Here is a 20,373-nt window from a genome sequence, read left to right on the forward strand (position 1 = left end):
ATTCATAGCGTATAGTACCTCCCTCAAGCAGAAATGATTGCGCTGCATGGTGCCGGGTCTCAAGAAGGCGTGTAACTTTGTATAACTCTATGGCACAGAGTAAATTGCTCTCTTACTAAACCTTTGCCGATGGAATGCGCCCAACTGACTATTATCGGTGGCACCGGGCACCGTCACTCCCTTAAGTTACTCGATCCCAGGGATCTATAAGCCTAAAGACCCGGGCAGCCTCATTAATGTCTACACCTTGTCCCCATCCGAAGAGTTATCACAGGACCACCTGTGTTCACTTTTGACGGGACATCTATACATGCTGATAACAGCAACGGTAGCTCGAGCGGGGGTAGCAGCGGCATTGCTGAGGCGGCGCCGATCGCGAGTCAGCCTGCCAATCCGTCAGGGGCTGAGTCGAATGAGTGTAACAGATTCGGGTACAAGGCGAAGAAGGCCGGGTAGGCGCACAAGGCAAGACCGAGATAGACGAGCAGCTGCAGCGAGTTGCCGGTGCCGGGGGCGAAGGGAGTGTCGAAGACAACGAACGACGAAGCGATCGTGTACGGTGCCACAGTGACAGCAGTGTAGTGGGCAGGGGTTTAGCGGGTGCACGAATTGTGCGACGCCGTACGCGTGTAAGGGGATCAATTCTTGGTATCCGCAATGCTCGTTAGGTCTTACTAAGAGCTGAGTTGTGGCAAGAGAAACAGTGATTCGAGATGTGAGCAATTGGGTTCGAGAATAAGTGTGAGGATATTTTGGTAAAAGTTCACTTTTGTCGTTGAGAACATTGCTGTAATCGGTAAAATGTCGATCAAGCTTAGATATTTAATCAAACCCGTCTATAGAAGTATATTTTATCACCGTTCACCCGCTGTCTCCCGACATAACATCGAGGGCTAGATAACACAGCACGATGTAAAACATATGCTGTACCCTTAAAGACGACGCTAACTCCTTCCCAAATCTCTCCTAACCCTCCACACTCGACTCCCCACATCCCTCCCTGCACTCCCGTGCAACATCTCTACCCATGGAACCTCGTCTTGTTCCTCCTCCTCCTCCACACCCCCACTTTCCTCTCTATCCTCGTCTTCCCTCTCTTCATCGACCCGTTTAGCGGCCTTGCTGTTACTTTTCCAATAAAGCCCCTCGACATAAGCCCAAGTCGGAGCGTCAAACTTGCCCGCCACCAAGACGAGTTCATCTCCACGAAAAGAATGAAGAACAGAGGGGGGAACCGGAGTGAGGAGATGGAGTTCGGGGTTTGAAGCAGTTAGGGAGACGCCGCGTATGAGGACTAGGCCTACCAGGGAGGTGTATTGTGGGGAGAGAGGAGAGCCTGTAGGGTTGGGAATCAATGGTAATAACGGCGTAGAATTGAGGTGAGAAGGCGAAGATGAGGTAAAGGAGGGGGCAGAGCTGGAATTGGAGTCTGAGTCTAATTCATCATCGCATCCGCCCTGGGAAGTAGATGATGTGAAGGACAAGGAAGTATCTCCTGGTACTGCTAATCCCCGCAATGCCTCCTTTTTCTCGATTCTGACCAACCCCATCACCATTCCATTGATCGCATCGGAAACAAGCTCTGGTGCATATTGGTGATCGTAGCATACAATCCCCAGCACTCCCCTCTCGTCCGGCCGACCCGCCAATCGCACCCGCCATGGGCAAAGGTGTGTCAGGGGTGTGGGATTCCATTCGCATCCAGGGCCACCTTGTTGATCTCTGGAAAAGGGAGAGAGGTGGAAGTACGACTGCATCGCCATCGAGCGAAGTGTTGCTGGAGTCCATGAAGCTGCTCCACCGCCGCCGCCTTCACCAGAGGAATTTGGCTGGCTTGGGAGCATAGTGAATGGGATTGTGCTTGATGATGCACACGCCTCACGTAAAGCAGAGACAGTCTCTTCTGGACCGTCTTCAGACATATAGAGGACCTCCGTTGGGCGCAGGACAGCGATCAGTTCCGCCAACAGGTCAAGCCCTGTACCTTGGATCCAGCCCGGGGTGTTAACCACCAACGGGATATTTTCCTGAGAAGCAGAGCGTCTATAGTACGCGAATAAGTCTCTCGCACAAGCTATGAAGTGTGCTGGATCTAGCGCGGGGGTGACAGATGCGATGGCGTGCATGCGGACCGTCGTCATCCCCTCATTGCCGCCGTCCAGACCCTTCTCCCCAAATGAAAGACCCGGGTGACAAAACGGGGGTGCAAGGTTCGGACGCCTAAGTTTTGTCAGCGAAACCACGCCCGGCGGCGAGAACTCTGGCTGTCCTGGGTCGAGGTCGAGCACCATGACAGGTTTCCAGGAGCGCGACTTGTGTCCCGCACGGTCGGTCATGAGACGGTTGGTCAAGAGTCGACCAAAAGTAGATTTGCCGGAGGATTTAGGGCCACAGATGAAGAGTATTGGGGAAGGTTTACGGCGGGTGCTGGTGAGCAATTCGGAGATTTTTTTGTTCCACGCTGGATGAGAAGCCAATTCGCGAAGGGAGGTGCGCTTCGGGGCATCTGCACTGGTGTATATCTGGACAAAGCATTAGAATCCGTACTCTGAGGCTGGGGAAGACTTCAGGGGGCGTACAATCTGAAAAGTGTCGCTAGTCTCATTCCACAAGCGTCCAAACAACGGATTTAGACGGGCCAGTTCACGCAATCCTTGGGCGGTTGGACATGGCAAAAGCTCAATGACAGTGTCATTGGCTGTCCGCAAAACCGGAAGAGCATGACAGTGTGGGGCGTGCACCCACTGCACATCATCGATTGGCGTCAGTGTCGCGCCGGCGATGGTCACCTCGCCCTGGTGAACTTTTACGCCGTAGTTGCCAAGGATGACAAAACGCTGGGAAAAGTCAGCAGTCAGCAGGGCCACACACGAGAGTAATGAGCACCTAGTTCGCAGAAGCATACCTCTACATCAGGAGTGCTTAAAACCAGCCTGCCACCGGCCTTGCGCTGGAAGTTGGAATTGTTCGGCTGGAAGGAGGAGTGATGGCGGAGTAGCTCGCGGGGGGATGACGGTCTGCATAATAATTAGTTCCAAGATCAAGCGGGAAGACGAAGGCGAATATACTTAGACGGTTTCTCTTCTTCAGTCTCTACGGGCGTGGCTGGCGTAGCTGGTGTGATTGGCGAGTCCTCGGGAGACTTGCGTTTGCTCTTGCGTAGGACCTGGGCGGCTGAGATCGGCGTTGCGCTTCGCCTTTCTGTCACATGCTTGCTGTTGTCAACACTCTGTGGCTGTTTCTGAGCCTGAACTACGAGACTCTGAGCCCATAGCTGCTGGCGCGCAGCAAAGGCACTCAGGACTTGTTTGGTCAGTGACGGCACCTCCAGGGTTGAATCGATGAATCAAAGGACTGAAGGATTCATACTTGGTGTATTGTTGCCGCTTTCGCTGGCGCTGCCTTCCAGCTTTCTCTTCTTTGTCGATGTCATCTTAATTTCCAGCTCTCTTTCACCTTTCCCCCTAAATCTTCTCTCGATCTGACTCTTTTTTTCCCCTTTCACCCTCTTCAACCGCCAAACGACGGCTTTCTCATTCCGTTTGCTCACTCAACCTCCACCAATCAAACACGCCAATATAACAGCACGCCAATTTTGAGAAATTTGTTACTTTTTCACAGGGACACAAAACTGTCTCAAATCGGCCGCATGGGCGGCCTTCACGATCTGCTCAGTCGATTTGCCTTTGTTATCATCAAAGAGTAAAAAGGTGGGTGCAGCGAAAGTTTTGGCCCCACCAAATTTTTGGAGTTCGAGCGCGCCCCATTAGCCAATCATAGAGCATTACAATTGAAATTTTCCCCCACCCTTTACACGACAAGGACCATATGGCTTATCGCGATGCGCGAACCTTTTTTTCACCCATCAACTTTTTAATCCAGAAAAAAAGCACCAGAGTCGCCAGTTTTTTCCCGCTCCCCGCCAACGTTGACCCGCACACTGCCACCTGAAATCCTAGCTCAACTCTCCCTGTTTGATCCTGTCTACTTAGTGTCCGATTCATTTTCCTGTCTCATCTAACCGCCAACCGCAATGGCAGGGCCGCGCGCGCCCATCGGCACACTCTCACAGCACGCGGCCGCCGCATCCAACCTGGTCCGTAAGATGGTGCCCGGCCGGTTCCGCGGCGAGCAGGGCCGCGATCGCAAGCCTGAGCCCGTCAAGGACGAGAGTGACAGTGATTCCGACAGCACTTCCGAGACCAGTTCCGAAACTGATACATCTACCGGCAGCGAGGCCGATAACAGCACCTCAAAAACTGGGCCGAGGGCTTGCGAAACAAGGCGAAGCCAAATGGCGTTAAATTTGAGCCGAAGAAAGGTAATTCTGTGAAGGAGTCGGAGAGTAAGAGCGACAGCGAGAGCGAGAGGGACAGTGAGAGTCAGTCCGAGAACACCAAGGCCAATCCCAAGGACAAGATTGATGTTGACGAGGAGTCGGAGTCGAGCTCCGAGAGCGAGTCGGACGATGAGATGGCAGATGCTCCTCCCATGAAGGCCCCGCCTAGCCCGAACACAATCAGGCGCTCCATGGCAGCCCATACCTCGGAGTCCAGCAGCTCCGAGTCGAGCGATGACGAGATCGTCGAATCAGATGAATCGGAAGACGAAAAGCAGGCTGAGGCTGAGGCTGAGAGTGAGAGCGAGAGCGAAGAGGAGGTTCCCCCCAAGCAGCAGACCCAGCCGGTGAAGCTGGCTCCCAAGGAAGCACCCAAGAGTAAGCCCTTTACCAATGGCACCAAGAGCATGGAATTTGTCAGTGTGTCCGAGTCCAGCTCGGAGAGTGATGAGGAAGAGGAGCCGACTAAGACTGTTGCAAAGGACAATAGGTGTGTATTTATTATCTTGCACATGCCTTCACATGCTAACAGCTCAGCGCGCCTCGCGATTTCATCTCCCAGGGTTTTTACCTTCGCAAGGCTGAGGAAGACCTCGATGCCGCTGCCGTGGCCGCAGCTTTCAAAAAGGCTAAAGCCGAGGGCAAGCAAATTTGGTACTTTACTGCGCCTAAGTCGGTCCCCATTGAAGTTATCCAGAAGGCAACCATCCCCCTGGACAAGGTTGCTGCCGGTTTGCCCATTCTCTCTCACGACGGCACTGAGTATACGGGCACTTTCGAGACGCCCGTTAACCACCAGATCAAGATCCTCGTGCCCGGAAAATTGGGCAACAAGTACGAGACGCTTAGCAACTCGGTCGACAAGGTCTTGCACATCACCCGCGTCGCCCGCTTTAGCGAGGCTAACGAGTCGAAGTCGACTACTGCTGTCGTCCCTGCTACCTCGAAGGCGCCCCGCACGCAGCCTAAGGGCCTCAAAGCGCGTTATCGGCCCATCGGTGTCACCAGCGGGGCCATGGGCAGCATCGGCGTGGATGACTCTGCCAGCGAGAGCGATGTAGAGATTACTCAAGCTCCTTCGCTGGACGCTCCCATGTCTACGGATGACTCCAAAAAGGCCACCAAGAAACGCAAGCACGGAGACGTAGAGAAGAACACGCCCAACGGCAAGGACCATGCTGCCACCACACCCGCCAAGAAGTCCAAGAAGGCACGCGTCGACAACACCAACACCCCGACAGTTCATCCTGTTTCCAGATCTTCCAAGGAAACGCCCATCGCACCCCCGCCTGTTCCCAGCACCGACAGCGTGAGCAAGTCGTCTTCGGCCAAGAAGGGTGCCTCCAGCAAGCCGAAGAAGAATCCCGCCGAGCTGCCCAAGCCAACTAAAGTCACCCCTGTTCTGCCCCCTCCTATCCCTGTCGCTGGTGCTGCTACCAATGCGAAGAGCACTTAGGTGGGTTCTTCGGATGGCTTCGGCTCCGGTGCTAGTTCTGGATCTGGATTGGGGGTTAGTGATTTGATGGGTACGGCTGCGCTAACTACCACGGCAGCGGACACCACGGTGACGGAAGCGAGTGGATGGCAGTCGATGTCAGCGCAAAAGAAGAGAGAGACTGCGGTGCCCACAGCACGTCAAATTCAGGCTTTTGGGGCTTGTGGTCGGGGAACGATGATGCTGTGCACCCCGATAAAGGCTGACCCTGTTGGCGGCGATGTAGCAATGAAGGGGACTGGCAGTAGCAGCATCACTACCCCGGTCAAGAGTACGACAGCTATGAGCTTGATGCCGAAGACGGCCGTTCTCATGCCCGTTGCCGAGGCCCGCTGGACACCAATTCCGATCGCGGGAGTGAAGAATCGCAGATCGGTTTTTTCTTCGTCTCCTCGGGACTCACCCCAATCCTCTAGCGTTGCGGTTGACTCTACCCAGCGAAAGCAGCAAGATACGGTGGCCTCGATTTCAAACCCTTTCACTTGCGCCGGTACTGTCGCCCCTCCTACTTCAACTGCACCTGCGTCGCTTGCCATTCCCCGCTCTGGTGTTGGTCCCCTCCAGACTCATCACGCTTTTGCTCAGGGGCTTCCTCCAACCCAGCCGCAACCTCTCAAGGGAATTCTCAAGACCCCTGAGCGGCATCAGAAGCAGCGAGTTGTCATTAAACGGGAAGAACTGTCAGATATAGGGTGGGACGGCTTGACCGACGGAGGTAATGGCAATGCTAAGCCTCGTAGTAGTCGTAGTGATGGGAAGACCATAAACAATAAGAAGAAAGAGAAGAAGCTGAAGAAGGAGAAAAACGAAGCGAAGCTGTGTGACCAAGCCCAAGGCGCGGGACCGCATGATGAACTGACGGATTAGCTGGCTATCCACCTGCATTAGCGTTGGGTGTGTCTTAAGCAAGGGTCGACCTCATCTAGTCAATCATGACTGTATCAACGGATTCTCACTAAACTCAGACTAGGTTCCTGTGGAAACTAATCCTCAGTGCTTGATTTCCTCTGGAGCTTGACACTCACTATCCCAAGTGGCCAGCTCCGTTCATATTGACTTCTCGACAATTTAATAATTTTCAGAATTTGGTTTTGAAAACGAATGCTGAAGGAAAGGGGGGTAATTTTCGCTGTTTGCTTGTTTGCCTGCTAAGCTTGGTGCTGGCTTACCGCAGTCACATATCATACCGGACTGGGATAAGGTTTTTTACTGCTTTGTAGTAGTGACAAACAGGACGGGGGGAAATTTTCATATGGGATTGTCCTGTGTTATTCTAAAGTCAGATTGATCAAGGTGATACCTTAGTACTTAGAGGTGATTTGGCCTGCTTGCCCATCTGCATGAGTATATATTAGCATTAACGAACGAAATGAGAGCAAGTAAGTTGAATCTGGTAGTTTTTATTTTGATCTAGGTGTCTATAATCCAAAGAAATTTCTTGACTTATGCCCAGAGTTGAGTTGAAACTGAAAGGAGATAGAGATGGAATGGAAGGACTTCCGCCCATAGCTAGCACTTCATTCACTTGTTTGTTCCCCCAACAAGGCCATGTAGGTAGGCATCTGCTTTCTGTCAGTTGTTTATGAGGAACAAAGATCAGTACTCCCTTTCAAAGTCAGGTCCGAAACCCCCAGTCAAGTCGTGTTTTCTTGTAGAGAGTTGGGCTTAGGTAGGTGAGACTAACTGAAGGGGAGAGAACGAGAAGAGACAGCCCAAAATTGGTGCATTACTTTAACTCATATCGCCTATTCGTCGAGGATGACAACTGCAACGATGATAACTGATGGCCTGCGCTGGATTTTCTGAACAATCGGAAAACTTATCTGTAAAGGCTTGTTCGCAGGCGCCTGATTGATAATGATTTCTGGTCACACTCAGCAACAACGAACCTCGTACTCGCATCTTGTAAAGTCCAGGGGTATTGACAGTTAACATCTCTCGCAACGGCTGAAGGCTTCCCCCTCGAGGTTCTGGGTGGAAATTTTGCTTGGCTCGTGATCGGAAACCCCAAACTGAAGTAGCTCCCATTGACTCGACATAAAACACCCTGCGTCTCCTCGTTCCCACCAAATCAATGGTTCAAATTGTCATATCCACAGCATGCCATCGGTTGACCTTGACATCGAAAGAGACAACTAGACGGCACAGCGTCTTGTAGAAAAATAGAGCTCCTACCTAAATAATGTTGGCGGCAGTTCGGAATGGAGCCTCTCATTTCGAAAACAAAGACGAACCCCATACAAAGGACGTGTACGACAGGTTTCGTACGCGGTACTGGAGGAAGAGGTCTCCCATTGAGACTGCGATGTTATGACGAACGTTGGTGATATGTAAATTCCGGAATCTTTGGATCACTACAGGGCGGGCAACTCACTCCCTAGCGCGGTGGGTGTAAGTTACGCGTGATCGCAACCCCTAAGCAGTTTACGATGGTCACAAAGAGGAAGAGATGATTAAATTGGTTGAATTGGTCGGAACTTGAATCACAGATTAGTAAATTTTACGTTCTGGCATACCCAGGCTGGTGACGCTTCGGTATTCCGAATCCCATCTACTGCTGTCACAATGCTTTTGCTCTCCATTCTATCCAAAAGGATAAAAAGTTACATGTGGCCGTCGGGTTTCCGGTGGTCTCCCATCCCCCGATGGAGGGCAAAGCGACACGAAAAACCCACGAAGTCTGCTGTCAGCCATTCCCGGCGCGCTGATTGGTAAAATGGGCGACGGCAAAAAGCCGGGTTGCTCGGAGATTGAAACGTCATGGGAATGGGGAACAGAGATCCACTCATGATTGACTGGGGCCGGGGAATGGGCGACGGGGCCGAGGTTGTCCTGGCACAGTAGGGTATCGGTGGTAGTTCAGTCCGCCTGCCTCTCTACGCACATATCATCCTATGTCTGGTGCGGGGTGTCAACGACATCAATGCCGACATCGTGAAGTATCTATCGGTTTAATCTGATACTGTAACTTCAAAAGAGTGACATCAGTCATGCCCACGGTCTTTGACATGACATGACTTTGTGTTCGTCAGGAGTTGCATTGTTTGACCCCGCAGTTATCAGGGCCAGCATGGGGTTTGGAGTTGGGGATAGGGAGAGTATCTGAAACTGTGACGGCGCGAAGTTGCACAGATAACGTGCGACGTCCCTGCGTATATACACTTTACTCTAGTGCCTCTGGAGCTGAGTGACATCACCAAAAATAATAATTGTTCCAAATCTTTTGGTCATATAGTCCCTTGGCTGCTCTCGAAGTAGAAGTTGCCTACTTACAGTTGGCGGCGGTGGCTCACTTTTGGCATCCTCGGATGGTTGTGGTTACATGGTTCCATAACCCATGTCATGTCGGTAGACATCACTGCAAACTTTTTTTTTTTCGCAAATCATTTCATCATCATGGGTCGCAAGATGCCACTGCAAGGCTTCAAGGGTCCTTTCTTGGAAGGCCGGGGTTCCCCTCCCACATATCTTCGGCGTTTTTTCTTTGGCACTGGAACACACTCGGCGACATATCTGATTGGACGTAGTGTGTAGTGGTCAACAGAGGAGGGTGTCATCATTATCATCGAGCAGCCTTTTTGTGGCGGTAGCTTTGTTGTTAAGTACCGTCCGGTGTGGTTTAGCTCTTCCCGCTGCGCCCGCTCTGTCGATGCATGACACCCTGCTTGGCTGCTTGGCTGCTTAATCTCATGTGTCTGGTTATCTGCTTCTGCTCTGGCGTTGTTGTTAGAGGGGCGGTCTGCAGCAAGAGCACAAGACCGTTGGAGCTTGTGACCTGCGAGGCAATATTCGTCTGCATGGCGCTCAGTGAGGAGGGGCAGACCTTCAAACTGGTCACGACAGAGGGGAGGGAACGGACATAATCACAGAAATCAGGAATTCAACATGCGTTCATGATCACCAGATGATCACTCTCCACTCTGGTAAGCCGGCAACCCGGTGTTAGTGGAAGTTGAGATCGCGGGTCAAAAAAGGGCGTTTGGGAAGAAACACCATTTATATCATCTCAACCCAGAGGAGTTCAACGGGAAAGCGAAAAGTTCCCACATTCTCCTGACTTGAATTGAATGGAGACAGTGATGAGCGTCGAGTTAGGTCTCGGTCGATGACGGCGGAGAAGGGGGTACCGGCGTCTTATGCACGTTGGAGCTAAAATAACTGTAACTGGCCGCGCGACCTTGACGCACCCACATGCACATGCAAGAAATGGGGGCCTTGGTCAAGTGAAAGCGCTAGCAGCCACACCGATATGCAATGTACCTTGTTCAAAGCATTGCTACCTGAGGCAGCAATCCGACACAATTATTTATCAAAGTCAGGACGTATGACGACTTGACGACGACATAAACCACCAGTAGAGTCAGTAGAGTAACTGTGGCTTTGAAGTTACGTTTCCCGAACTAGTACAGGACGCGGGATGGGGAAACGGAGTGTCATCAGGCGGTGCGGGACGAGTTGATGTTGAGCACATGAGACGACAAGACGACAAGCACGGCCCCGCATGCGTCTTCTCCAGGGGAAAACAGTCGCATGCTGGCCGGATCGTCGATGCAAGGCATGACGGTAAAAACCGCAATGGCCATGGGGGAGAGAAGCAAAAACCCTCGCGCACTTTTTGGCTGTGAGAATTTGAGCTTTTACATAACCTCAATACACGCTGGCATTGCAGCTCAATCCCAAACGTAATCCGTATGTAGTATCATGTTTAACGAGTCCGACTTGGCCCCCGGAGAGAGTTGCAGTTTTACAGGTGCCCCAAGAAAAAACAACCCAAGGCTTTCCCCCAAGGAATCGCCCGTCTCAAAGTAGGTAGGTACTTATCCCGCAGCGTCTTACTGCGTTGAATTCGCCAACGCAAGGAGTGTGACGCCCAGTTTCGCTAGCACGTCTCAGAGGCATAGACAACCGAAAAGCGCAGGCGAGGGGCTTTGTTGCCTGTGCTGCAGCGCTGCACTGCACCCGTGTGCCTTGCCACGGATTAATCAGCGGGAAGCTTGGATGCTGAGCTCGACGCGGCACTTCGTCATCGCTATAGGGCAGTGCTGGGAACAAACGATGGTGAAAAGTGATATGAACCTATGATGAGCCTCAATCAGCCCCATGATGAGCCCGGGGGACAGCCATTTAAAGGCCGTTGTGGGGGATGCGAATGCGAGCTCCATTTCCGCGAGTCCACATGCCGAACGCGCACCCAATTGCGCGTACCGTTCCTTTTCATCAGTCCAGCCGCTTCACATCGCTCTTCGACGAACTGCCTGCGGGAAGCACGGATCCCGTTGGTGAAACCGGGAGGCTGGAAAAGTGAAGGTTGAGAACGGCCAATCAGGATGGTGCCAAGGTTTTTGCAGGGGGGGTTTTCCGCCTTACCAATTTGCGAGTGCATGGACCACATGCTGTCCCCAGCGCGCGCCAGGACCGGCACCAGTACCTGAGCGGATGCGGGCGCGATGGACTCAAACTTAACTCCAGTTGGCCTGGCGTCGCGGAGCACAATCTCGTCGACTGCGCAGTACTATGGGTTCATCTGGGGTGGTTGCGGGAACGGTAATCTGCGGGCGGCGGACGCCGCGCGAGGCCTCATCACAGTTTTGTTGAACCCTTTTTCTGGCTTGTGGTAGCGTTCTAACATCAGTGTCCGTACCACGAAAGCGGATTGAAAACGCTCCTCCAAAGCATCGGGCATCGGGAAGCCACGCAAAGGTACCTACCTGGTGCGGCCGGACACATCACGCGACGGCTGGGAGCGCGGCGCAGGGACCGCTGTCGCGTGTGGGGCGTTTCCGGTTCCTCCCTGAGGCTGTCACTCGTTGGAGGGTCTCATTTGCGTGGGCGGTTCGCTTGCTGCATTTTTCGCGTAGATGAATGTTACCCCTGGGCAGCTGCCACGGCTCCCAAGAAAGCAAGCAGATTGTTTGCGCTAGGATACCAAATAGCAATGAATACGGGCGCGGCACAAAGCAACAGAAGTTGACGTGGAAGCGAAAAAGAACTTGTTTGCTGACTCAGGCCAGCAGCGGCCGGATCCAGCGAGCCGCTGACCTGCTGTGATCATAAGCGCAGCGAGTCGAAGAAAGGATCCTGACCCCAGACGGTACGTACCGCAGGGCGCTTCGGACAATCGTTGTTTCCCGCGGGCCCATCAGCTTATGCTTGATCTGGTTTAGCGTCCTGGACTGTTGAGCCAATGCCAGCGAGTGGCAGCTCGCGTCCGCAGGTGGCCGCCAGTGCAAGCTGGGGACGGCAGGTCTTGGCAGGCTTGGGCGAGCATGGGCCGCTGACAGTTTTTTTTTCTTAGCAGGCATGCATATGAAAGCCGGCGCCGCCCACAGCGCAGAGTAACACAGGTACCTCACCGTCTCAGCTTTTACCCTCTAACTCCGTCATACCACCCTCACCCTCTGCTTCGTCTCTGCGCTCGTCCTATCCTCTCCGCCTCTTCCTATATAGAATAAGGCAGCTGCCCGCTACAGCATTCCGTCGCCGACAGTTCGAATTTTGCCAACGGCTTGCTGCCAACAGCCAAGGGGGAGCGCAACGTGTGAAGCGCAGTGTTAGGTCTTCCTCTTGTGCTCTGTGGATTTAGGATTGGATAAGGGGATCGCAGATAAGGAGCAAGAAGCACGAGGCTGCACCTCACGAGTCTGCGTGCACTGGCCACTTCCAAGAACTGAAACCATAGAATATCGACTTGGAATCCTTTCCATCTTCAAACGTCCGCAACTCCCGTTCATTCCGCGCTGGGATCTTCCTGCTGCTTTCCTGTGAGAAAAGCGGCAACGAAGTGAAAAGAAGCGGTCGAGAAACCCCGGCGAAAAAACAAGGAAGGAAAAACAAGGTCGACCGTCGCCTGCCCGGCCGCCCGCTTTTCCCGAACAACACTTAAAACACAGGAAAAGTATGCGAGTGCTGCTACAGTAGCCGGCCATTACGAACTGCTTCGACGCCAATCCTACGCTCACTTCGCCTATCCGACGCTCCTACAACTCGCCTCTCTTCCTCTTCGCGCTTCCCATCTCTCTCTGCTCTCGACCGCACGATCGGGAGCATCCCAATTGCTTGTTAAAACCGCCTGTGATGGACGCCATTCAAGAGTTCCCTGCCGTGCTCGGCCCGTCCGTACCGGCCGCGAAGCCCAAGATGCTGCCGCTGCGCTGGCCCGGCGCGCTCGCCGGACTCAAGCTCAGCAATCCAATTCCGCCAAACTACCGCAGCAAGGCCCGCAAGCTGCGTCTCCGCCTCAGTTTGAGCGGCATTGGTAAGCCAAATGCTGGCACCCAGAACCGTCCCGACGACATCACCCGTCTCCAAACTTCCTTCGACCCGCGCGAGTCGATTCGGTTGTTGCGCACAAGGACGTGGACCCTCTGGGACCTTCAGTACATCGTGCTGGCCGGCTACATCACCTTCTCCCTGGCCATCCTGCCCTCTGCCCCGCTCATCAAGATGGGCGCTGTCGTGCTGGGCGCGCTGCTTCTTCTCATGCCCATCACTAGGCAATTCTTTCTGCCATCACTGCCAATATGGACTTATCTTCTCTACTTCTTTGCGAGCCGGTGAGTTTTTTTTTTCCACTTCCGAGTCTTCCGAGGGGCAAGATGCGCAGGATAACGAGTAAAACCACGGCATCGTAAGATGAAGAGACGAAGCTGACGCCCGCAGATTCATCGCTCCCGAATACCGCCCACACATTTGGGTCAAGGTGCTGCCCGCTCTGGAGAATGTCATGTACGGGGCGAACCTCTCTAACATCCTCTCGGCCCATACTCACGCCGTGCTCGACATTCTGGCTTGGATCCCATACGGCGTTGGCCACTTCGCGCTGCCCGCCATTTGCAGCGGTTTCTTGTTCCTCTTCGCCGCCCCGGGCACTACTCCGGTCTTCGCCCGTGCCTTTGGCTACATGTCCATCGCCGGCGTTACCATCCAATTGATTTTCCCCTGCACGCCGCCGTGGTACGAGAAGCTGCACGGCCTGGAGCCTGCCCACTACGGCATGCCTGGCTCGCCAGCGGGGCTGCGCCGCGTTGACGAGCTGTTCGGCGTCGACATGTACACCACCAGCTTCACCACCGCCCCCTTGCCCTTTGGCGCCTTCCCGTCGCTCCATGCCGGCGATGCCATCCTGGAGGCCCTCTTCATGCAGTACTGCTTCCCGCGCTTCAGACCCTTTTTCATTTTCTACTCAGTCTGGATCTGCTGGTCGACCATGTACCTGAACCACCACTATGCCATTGACTTGGTCGGTGGCGGTATCATGGCCGCCATCGCCTACTACATATCGCGCACTCGCTTCCTCCCGCGGCCCCAGCTCGACAAGACGACACGCTGGGAGTACGAGTACGTTGAGTATGGCGATCGCCCGCGCATCTACGACGAGGAATCGGCCGGCGCCTACTACGGCACTAACGCTGATGGCAATGCCTATGGCAGCTACGGTCTTGGCCTGCTGACTCACCGCCGCCCTGGCAGCAGCGACAGCGATGAATGGACTCTTGGCAGCTCCTCCAGCTTCGACTCACTCAGCCGCGGAGATACCCTCTGCGGCAGTTCGAGCAGCACTCCGGGCATCCTGAGTCCTACTACGCCCAATGATGATCACGTTGACGTGTGGAGTAAGGTGCGCATCGGGGCTAAAGACACAGATGCTACGGAAGTCTACGTCGCGCGGTGAGGTCTGTCGCATGGATGAGCATTGTCTTGGGCGTTGCGGTTTTTGGGTCTCCTGGAGAAACATGCAAGACTTATCTACTCCCTCACGGTCATGACTGCCGTCGCCGTACCACATACCGTTGTTACGGCCTAGTTGATCTGATTGAGCTTTAATCCCTAATGGTCTTTCGCCGACTGCTACGAGCTTAGTGGTTTGCGAGAGACTTTATCTTGCTCGTTTCTTGTCTGTTTACTGGTCTTAAATAATATACCCCTTCTCTCGTTTGTTCTATTACTACAAGAACTCCAACATAGACATGGCGCATACGGTCGTTACAGGGATACCCCGAATACCCCCTTTATTATTGAACCCTTTTCAACTTGTTCGGCCTTCGCAATGATGATGATGCAGGACTAATCGGGCTGGAGCTAGTCGGGCAGAGGCGGTTTCGTTCTCCTGCCTTACTCTGCTGCCTACAATTCCTCTCATCTTCATGAGCCACTTTTTAATACCTCTTTTATTTACTTACCTTTCCGGCATAAGATGGCAATGGCTGGTTAGCATCAAGCAATTTTGGTGTGGACACATGGGCTTCTTAAACGGGGCGGCTGGTTTGACTGGTTCAGAAAAATAAAGGGTAAACAAGAAAAGGGTCATGGGCTATGGCATGGCATGGCATGGCATGACAGCAATTGTGTGTTGGCTACTGTCAGGATAGGGTCGGGTCGGTTGGTGTTCGTGGATGGATGTCTAGTCCAGCCGCGTCGGGATTTGCTTGCAATATTTTCTTCGTTCTTCTCTTCTGTCTCTCGCTCTCATTATTTTTCTACCCACGGGGATTGCGGGGACAGATCATACCAGTCATCCTCCCTATTACCTCCGCTAAGTAGTAGGTGTCGATGGCTGGTATCTCATGAGACATGATGTGCTCTAAGTAATGATAATGCATGATGGGTTTGGGTGGGTGGGATGACTTCGCTCATACATGGAAACTGTTGTGTGGGTTGGAAATGGGAGGTGTGTCTCCCAAGCTCTTCGGCCGCCAGCAGATATGGTTGGGGGAAGAGAAGACAGAGATATAGCGGAGGATAATAATTCGAATAAACTAAAGAGGGAAAAGCCACGCCCAGCTTTGATGTGCCATGGGGCTTGGGTGTGGTTTTTAGTGTTTTGGATTCCTCCATACGTTGATGCTTTGAAGTGTGACTGTGTATCCATGTGCAAAAAAAAAAAAAAAATGGAAGCCCAATGGGTTGCATACAGGACATCTTATTAAGAGTCATTGAAGCCGGTACCTCACTGTTTTGATGAGAGAGTTGCCCATTTGTAATGCAGATTCAGATCTTGAGTCAACCCACCACTAATGTAGACATAGGAAGAAATGTACTTCGACCTGAGTCAATGACCTGATAATTTTGACGAGGGTGTGGAGTATGATGAGATTCTGAAACCAAAATGTCCTCTAGATATTTTTGGGAGCACTCCTTCAATGGCAAGAAGCTTGATAACCCAACTTGCTCGTCGCACAAGCCTAAGTTGCTACAGATATCATAACCAGTAAACCCGATAAGATTTGGGTTTTTTATACCACTATGTGCTGTCGGTCCTTTTTTGACTCTCTAGGATGCATACGCATTCCATAATTGCACGTCAATGTGCGCTCATACGTAGGTTTATGAGATCTTCTGCATAAGCTCAGGGGCTGCAAGGAGTTCTCCAAGGGAGTCTCTTTAATCTGGAAACCTAGATCGGGAGCTTGTTCTTCTTCACAATTTGGTATTTATAGTCAATAATGCATAGCATCCTCAGGTTGAATAACTAGCAAACAGGGGCACTCCAAGAGATATCGGCAGAGGATACTGGTGCCCTTTTATATGAAAAGCTATGGAGATGTATGCCTGAGAGGACCGTGGAATCAATCAACATGGGCAGCCACATCTCCCTTGGTCGATGTCATGGCTACCATGGCATCATGCCAAATTGTTCTATTGCTGTTGCAGGAGGTAAGAAAACAGTTCTTCGAGTTGGTGATTTTGGCTTAGAAGAATTTCCTGGAGAACCACACACTGCAGGAATCGGGGTAAGGGCTTTTAAGGGTAATTTAATCCTTCACAGGACATCCTTCTCTGACATTATCCAGATCTTTGTATCATTCGCCATGGTAACGGTCACTACCTGCATCCTCTATTTTGTTCATAGCGGGCTTTATATTTTCATGGAAATGATGAAGTGGGATGAAAATGTGACTAGACAATTGTGTGACTATCTAAGGTTCGTGATATCTTGACAACACTCAGGAAGCTAGCTGACCAAACTTTTTCCATGACAAGGCATGAACCACCAGACGTCTTTGATCGAATCGCAAATTGGATTCTACAATGCAACGATCAATTGCCGCTCACTGGTGCTGCATATGCAATCGTGCCTAAGACTTCTCGAGGTTGCAACATAACCACCTATCATAATGAGATCGTGGTTACCTTCCTTGCTTATCAGTCTCTGCATGCGCTTGATCGCTCTGAACTTCCATGACCGATACCGGCAACCTTTGCCCTTAGACACCGAGTTATGAAAGACGCCATAGTCAGGATCGACGCCGTACATAGGGAAGATATCATGGTCATTATAGACTTTGATGTTATATGTGCAATGATGAACCTCGGGTGGTTTGGATGATGTGGGAGGTTAGGTATATACGAACAGTCAAGGGAGAAGTTGGAGAGTGAGCAACGCCGTGGTTATCTAAAATCATATCATGATGGTACCTAGCCAACATGTCGATAATCCAGCTCATTACCAAAGAATGGGTATGGTTCATCTTAAATTCTCGATTCCAGACCGAGATGAAAGCGCCTATTGAGGTATAGAGAAAGAAAAAAAAGGTCAGACGACATGAACTTGATGACAAAGACAAAGGAACAGAGTAGAACAGTGCATAGCAGAGAGAAGCGTAAGATTGCATAGAGGTATAAGCAGCGAGGAAGAAAAGCCAAAGAGCAAAGTATAACCATCGTCCGGAACAGGCCAAGCCAGACCAGCCGGCCTTAATGGGCTTCGGGATCTGTCCACCCATTGCTTGATCCACCACACAACCGGCAACTTTTGAGAAAGCATCATAAGCCGTTGTCGTCAATATCGCCATTGGTTCAACCCATTCTTCATGAAATAGTATAATTCCCCTGTTCCGTCTCCACTTCCCTGCACAAACAGCTGAAGCCAGTCATCCAGCCAAAGAATTCACATCATTATCACCTTTACCGTCTCCCACCACCACCACCACCACCAGGCCACAAACCTTTACTGGTCTCCACAACCCTATTCACCTCACTTCCTGGCCGCAAACTCGCTGGTACGGCAAAAGCAGGAGGCAGATTGCTTTGGTGCTGCTCCGCTGGGGCTCCCGGTGATGGCGATGGCTGCAGCGTCTGCAAATGCGGCATCGGTGCAGGCGTATCATCCATCGGCACATCCTCCATGTTCTCTTGTTGCTGCACGTGAGACGATGCTACTGTCGTCGGCTGAGAGGAGGTGATGGTGTGCGCAGCGCTACTGTACCCTGAGTCTTTGCCACCATTGTGTTCCTCCCTAGGAGGAGCCAGCCCTTGCTGTTGTTGCTGAGCAGCGGCAGCAGCTGGCCCAGGGGGAGCATCCCGACCTGGCTCCTTACTCCTTGCGCCGTTCATGAACCCTGCCTGACCCTCACGGAGCTTGTTGATGGCACGGACCGTATCGATGGCAGCATGCAGTGTCCGCCGGGCATTGAAGTTCTTCTTAACAGTCGGCAGAAGGTTGGTGCCCTTATCAGAGCCATCGGAGGCATTATTCCGTGCCCATTGGTTCACAAAGGGATGTTGCAACGCCTGGTGGGCAGTGATGCGCTTATTGGGGTCGATAGTCAGACAGCGGCGGATGAAGTCCTTTGCGTGCTCAGATACACCGCGCCAGTATTCGATGGGAGTGAAGGAGTAGTCAGCATTGAGGATCGCTTGCATCTCTTCGTAGTCAGTATCTCGATCGAAAGGAGTGTAACCACAAAGAAGGAAGTATGTGATCACACCAAGAGCCCACATGTCGACGGGCTTGCCATGGCCGGTTTTCTTGAAGATTTCTGGGGCCATATAGCCAGGGGTGCCACATGTTGTGGTCAGCACATGGAACTGTTCCTCGTCCATAATGCGACTCAACCCAAAGTCGGCGATCAGCAGGTCGGCATTGTCCTCGGGGGTGCGGAACAAGAGGTTTTCGGGCTTCAGGTCGCGATGCACAATACCGTGGTCGTGAAGGTAGGCAACGGCAGAGAGGACAGCGCGGATTAGGTCGGCGGCGTCGGATTCATAGTAGGAGCCTTTGCGGCAGATGCGGTCGAACAGTTCACCACCAAGAGCGAGGTCTGTTACAAGGTAGAGGTTGTTCATCGTCTCAAAGTAGTCAACAAGAGTCAGGATATTCTGATGGCCCATCGAGACTTTCTTGAGGACAGCGATCTCGTTGCGGACCTGGATATGTCAGCTTTGCCCGGGGGGTTCTCCCATGGTGATCACAGAAATACCATGTGCTCGCGACCGGCCATCAAGCGCTTGTTAATGACTTTGGCAGCATAGTACCGGCCGGTGTCGATGTGAATGCACTCCTTGACAACAGAGTAAGACCCTGCGCCAAGCACTTTGCCAACCTTGTAGCGGCAGGGCTGGATCACCGGCTGCTGTGGTTGGGCAGCAGGTTGCTGGGTGTTCATGATGAGTTGGTGATGCAGTTTTTGCTAAGAGGGATCACTTAAGGTTGTAGGTTCGAAGTCGATGGTGTTGTCGTTTGAGAGAGATGCCGTCGCTATTTGCCCAAATCCCACAATGTCATCCGTCAGCAGCGATTGTGCACTGGCACGCCCAATAGCTGTTGTTCTAAGTCCGTGTTGTTGTGCTGACAAGGTCAAATACCTCAATAGCAGGTTGGCAGAGTAGCAGGGAATGCCTTAACTGGGGAGTTGGAGAGTCCGGTGATGACACAGCAAGTAGTGAACGGCACAGCGCTAAACAGCGGGGTGGAGCAAGTTAATCAGTTCGGCGCACGTCAGGTACCAATGGCAATCAACGGCTCTTCTGGAAGAAAACCGACAAGCACAACGCGAGCCTTGATAACGCCAGACTTGGCTGGCTCTTTAGCTCTCTGTTAATCGCAACCGGTGAACTTGGAGCGGCTGTGTTTTTTTGTGCTGCGTTGTTGAGGAGGAGAACGCCTGGCTGATCTTTAAAGGGCACTTAGTTTTAAGGTCGAAAGAGGAAAGCAAGAAGAGAACATTAGTCAATGGAACAGAACAAAATCACTCATGATTTCAACGTGATCAGCCGCAGGAACAAAGTCAGTCAAGTGTCTCTAGTGCGACCAGAGGGACAACTTGTGTAGGGGCCTTTGGGGTTGGGACGTGCAGCCTGCTGCTTGATGCATTTGAGGTCCCCTCTTCACGCCACTCGCTCCTCATTTGTCAGCCAATCACACACCGCTACCCCTACCCCTCTATGCCTAGTCGGTAAGGCGGTGAGGGGAGCTCTGATCTATTGAAGTTTGTAGCACGTACAGCACAACAGCACAGCCTCGAAGCTGGCTCTGAAGCGGTGGCATTCTCATGTTCTCAGGACTTTGAGTACCAGAAACATGTCAATAACTTGTCAAGGCCATGGATGATGAGTTTATAAGGTTGAATGATGTTCGCCATGCCTAATATCACAATGGTTCACATGAGATCAAGGTGGTTAACAAACTTCAAACAAAGATTGGCTTTTAAAGTTATCTTTAACAAGTTACGTGGGGTGAATGCTGATATTGGTAGAAAGACCACAAAGAGTCCCTTCACCAGTTTCAGCCAACTCCCCTATCAAGCGCGAAGCTCAAGTC

The 20,373-nt window shown here is 52.2% G+C and overlaps 4 protein-coding genes across 4 annotated transcripts; 2 read left to right on the forward strand and 2 right to left on the reverse strand.

Annotated features, from left to right (window-relative positions):
* Window positions 1–944: 944 nt before the first annotated feature.
* CTHT_0016120 (uncharacterized protein) lies at window positions 945–3,433 on the reverse strand (the record flags this gene model as incomplete). The annotated part of the gene is made up of 5 exons (XM_006692052.1): window positions 945–2,522; window positions 2,580–2,837; window positions 2,906–3,017; window positions 3,069–3,303; window positions 3,370–3,433. The coding sequence occupies 5 exons, from the start codon at window positions 3,431–3,433 to the stop codon at window positions 945–947; spliced, it is 2,247 nt and encodes a 748-aa protein (XP_006692115.1).
* Window positions 3,434–4,033: 600 nt separating this feature from the next.
* On the forward strand, window positions 4,034–6,701 carry CTHT_0016130 (uncharacterized protein; the record flags this gene model as incomplete). Its single annotated transcript, XM_006692053.1, has 4 exons — window positions 4,034–4,321; window positions 4,387–4,829; window positions 4,877–5,729; window positions 5,796–6,701. The coding sequence occupies 4 exons, from the start codon at window positions 4,034–4,036 to the stop codon at window positions 6,699–6,701; spliced, it is 2,490 nt and encodes an 829-aa protein (XP_006692116.1).
* Window positions 6,702–12,908: 6,207 nt separating this feature from the next.
* On the forward strand, window positions 12,909–14,505 carry CTHT_0016140 (putative aureobasidin A resistance protein; the record flags this gene model as incomplete). The annotated part of the gene is made up of 2 exons (XM_006692054.1): window positions 12,909–13,387; window positions 13,494–14,505. The coding sequence occupies 2 exons, from the start codon at window positions 12,909–12,911 to the stop codon at window positions 14,503–14,505; spliced, it is 1,491 nt and encodes a 496-aa protein (XP_006692117.1).
* A 3,233-nt stretch (window positions 14,506–17,738) lies between these two features.
* On the reverse strand, window positions 17,739–19,219 carry CTHT_0016150 (calcium/calmodulin dependent protein kinase-like protein; the record flags this gene model as incomplete). Its single annotated transcript, XM_006692055.1, has 2 exons — window positions 17,739–18,980; window positions 19,034–19,219. 2 exons carry the CDS (start codon window positions 19,217–19,219, stop codon window positions 17,739–17,741), a joined length of 1,428 nt encoding a protein of 475 aa, XP_006692118.1.
* Window positions 19,220–20,373: the final 1,154 nt, after the last annotated feature.

Source organism: Thermochaetoides thermophila, assembly GCF_000221225.1.
Source record: "Thermochaetoides thermophila DSM 1495 unplaced genomic scaffold scf7180000011815, whole genome shotgun sequence".
NCBI lineage: Eukaryota > Fungi > Ascomycota > Sordariomycetes > Sordariales > Chaetomiaceae > Thermochaetoides > Thermochaetoides thermophila.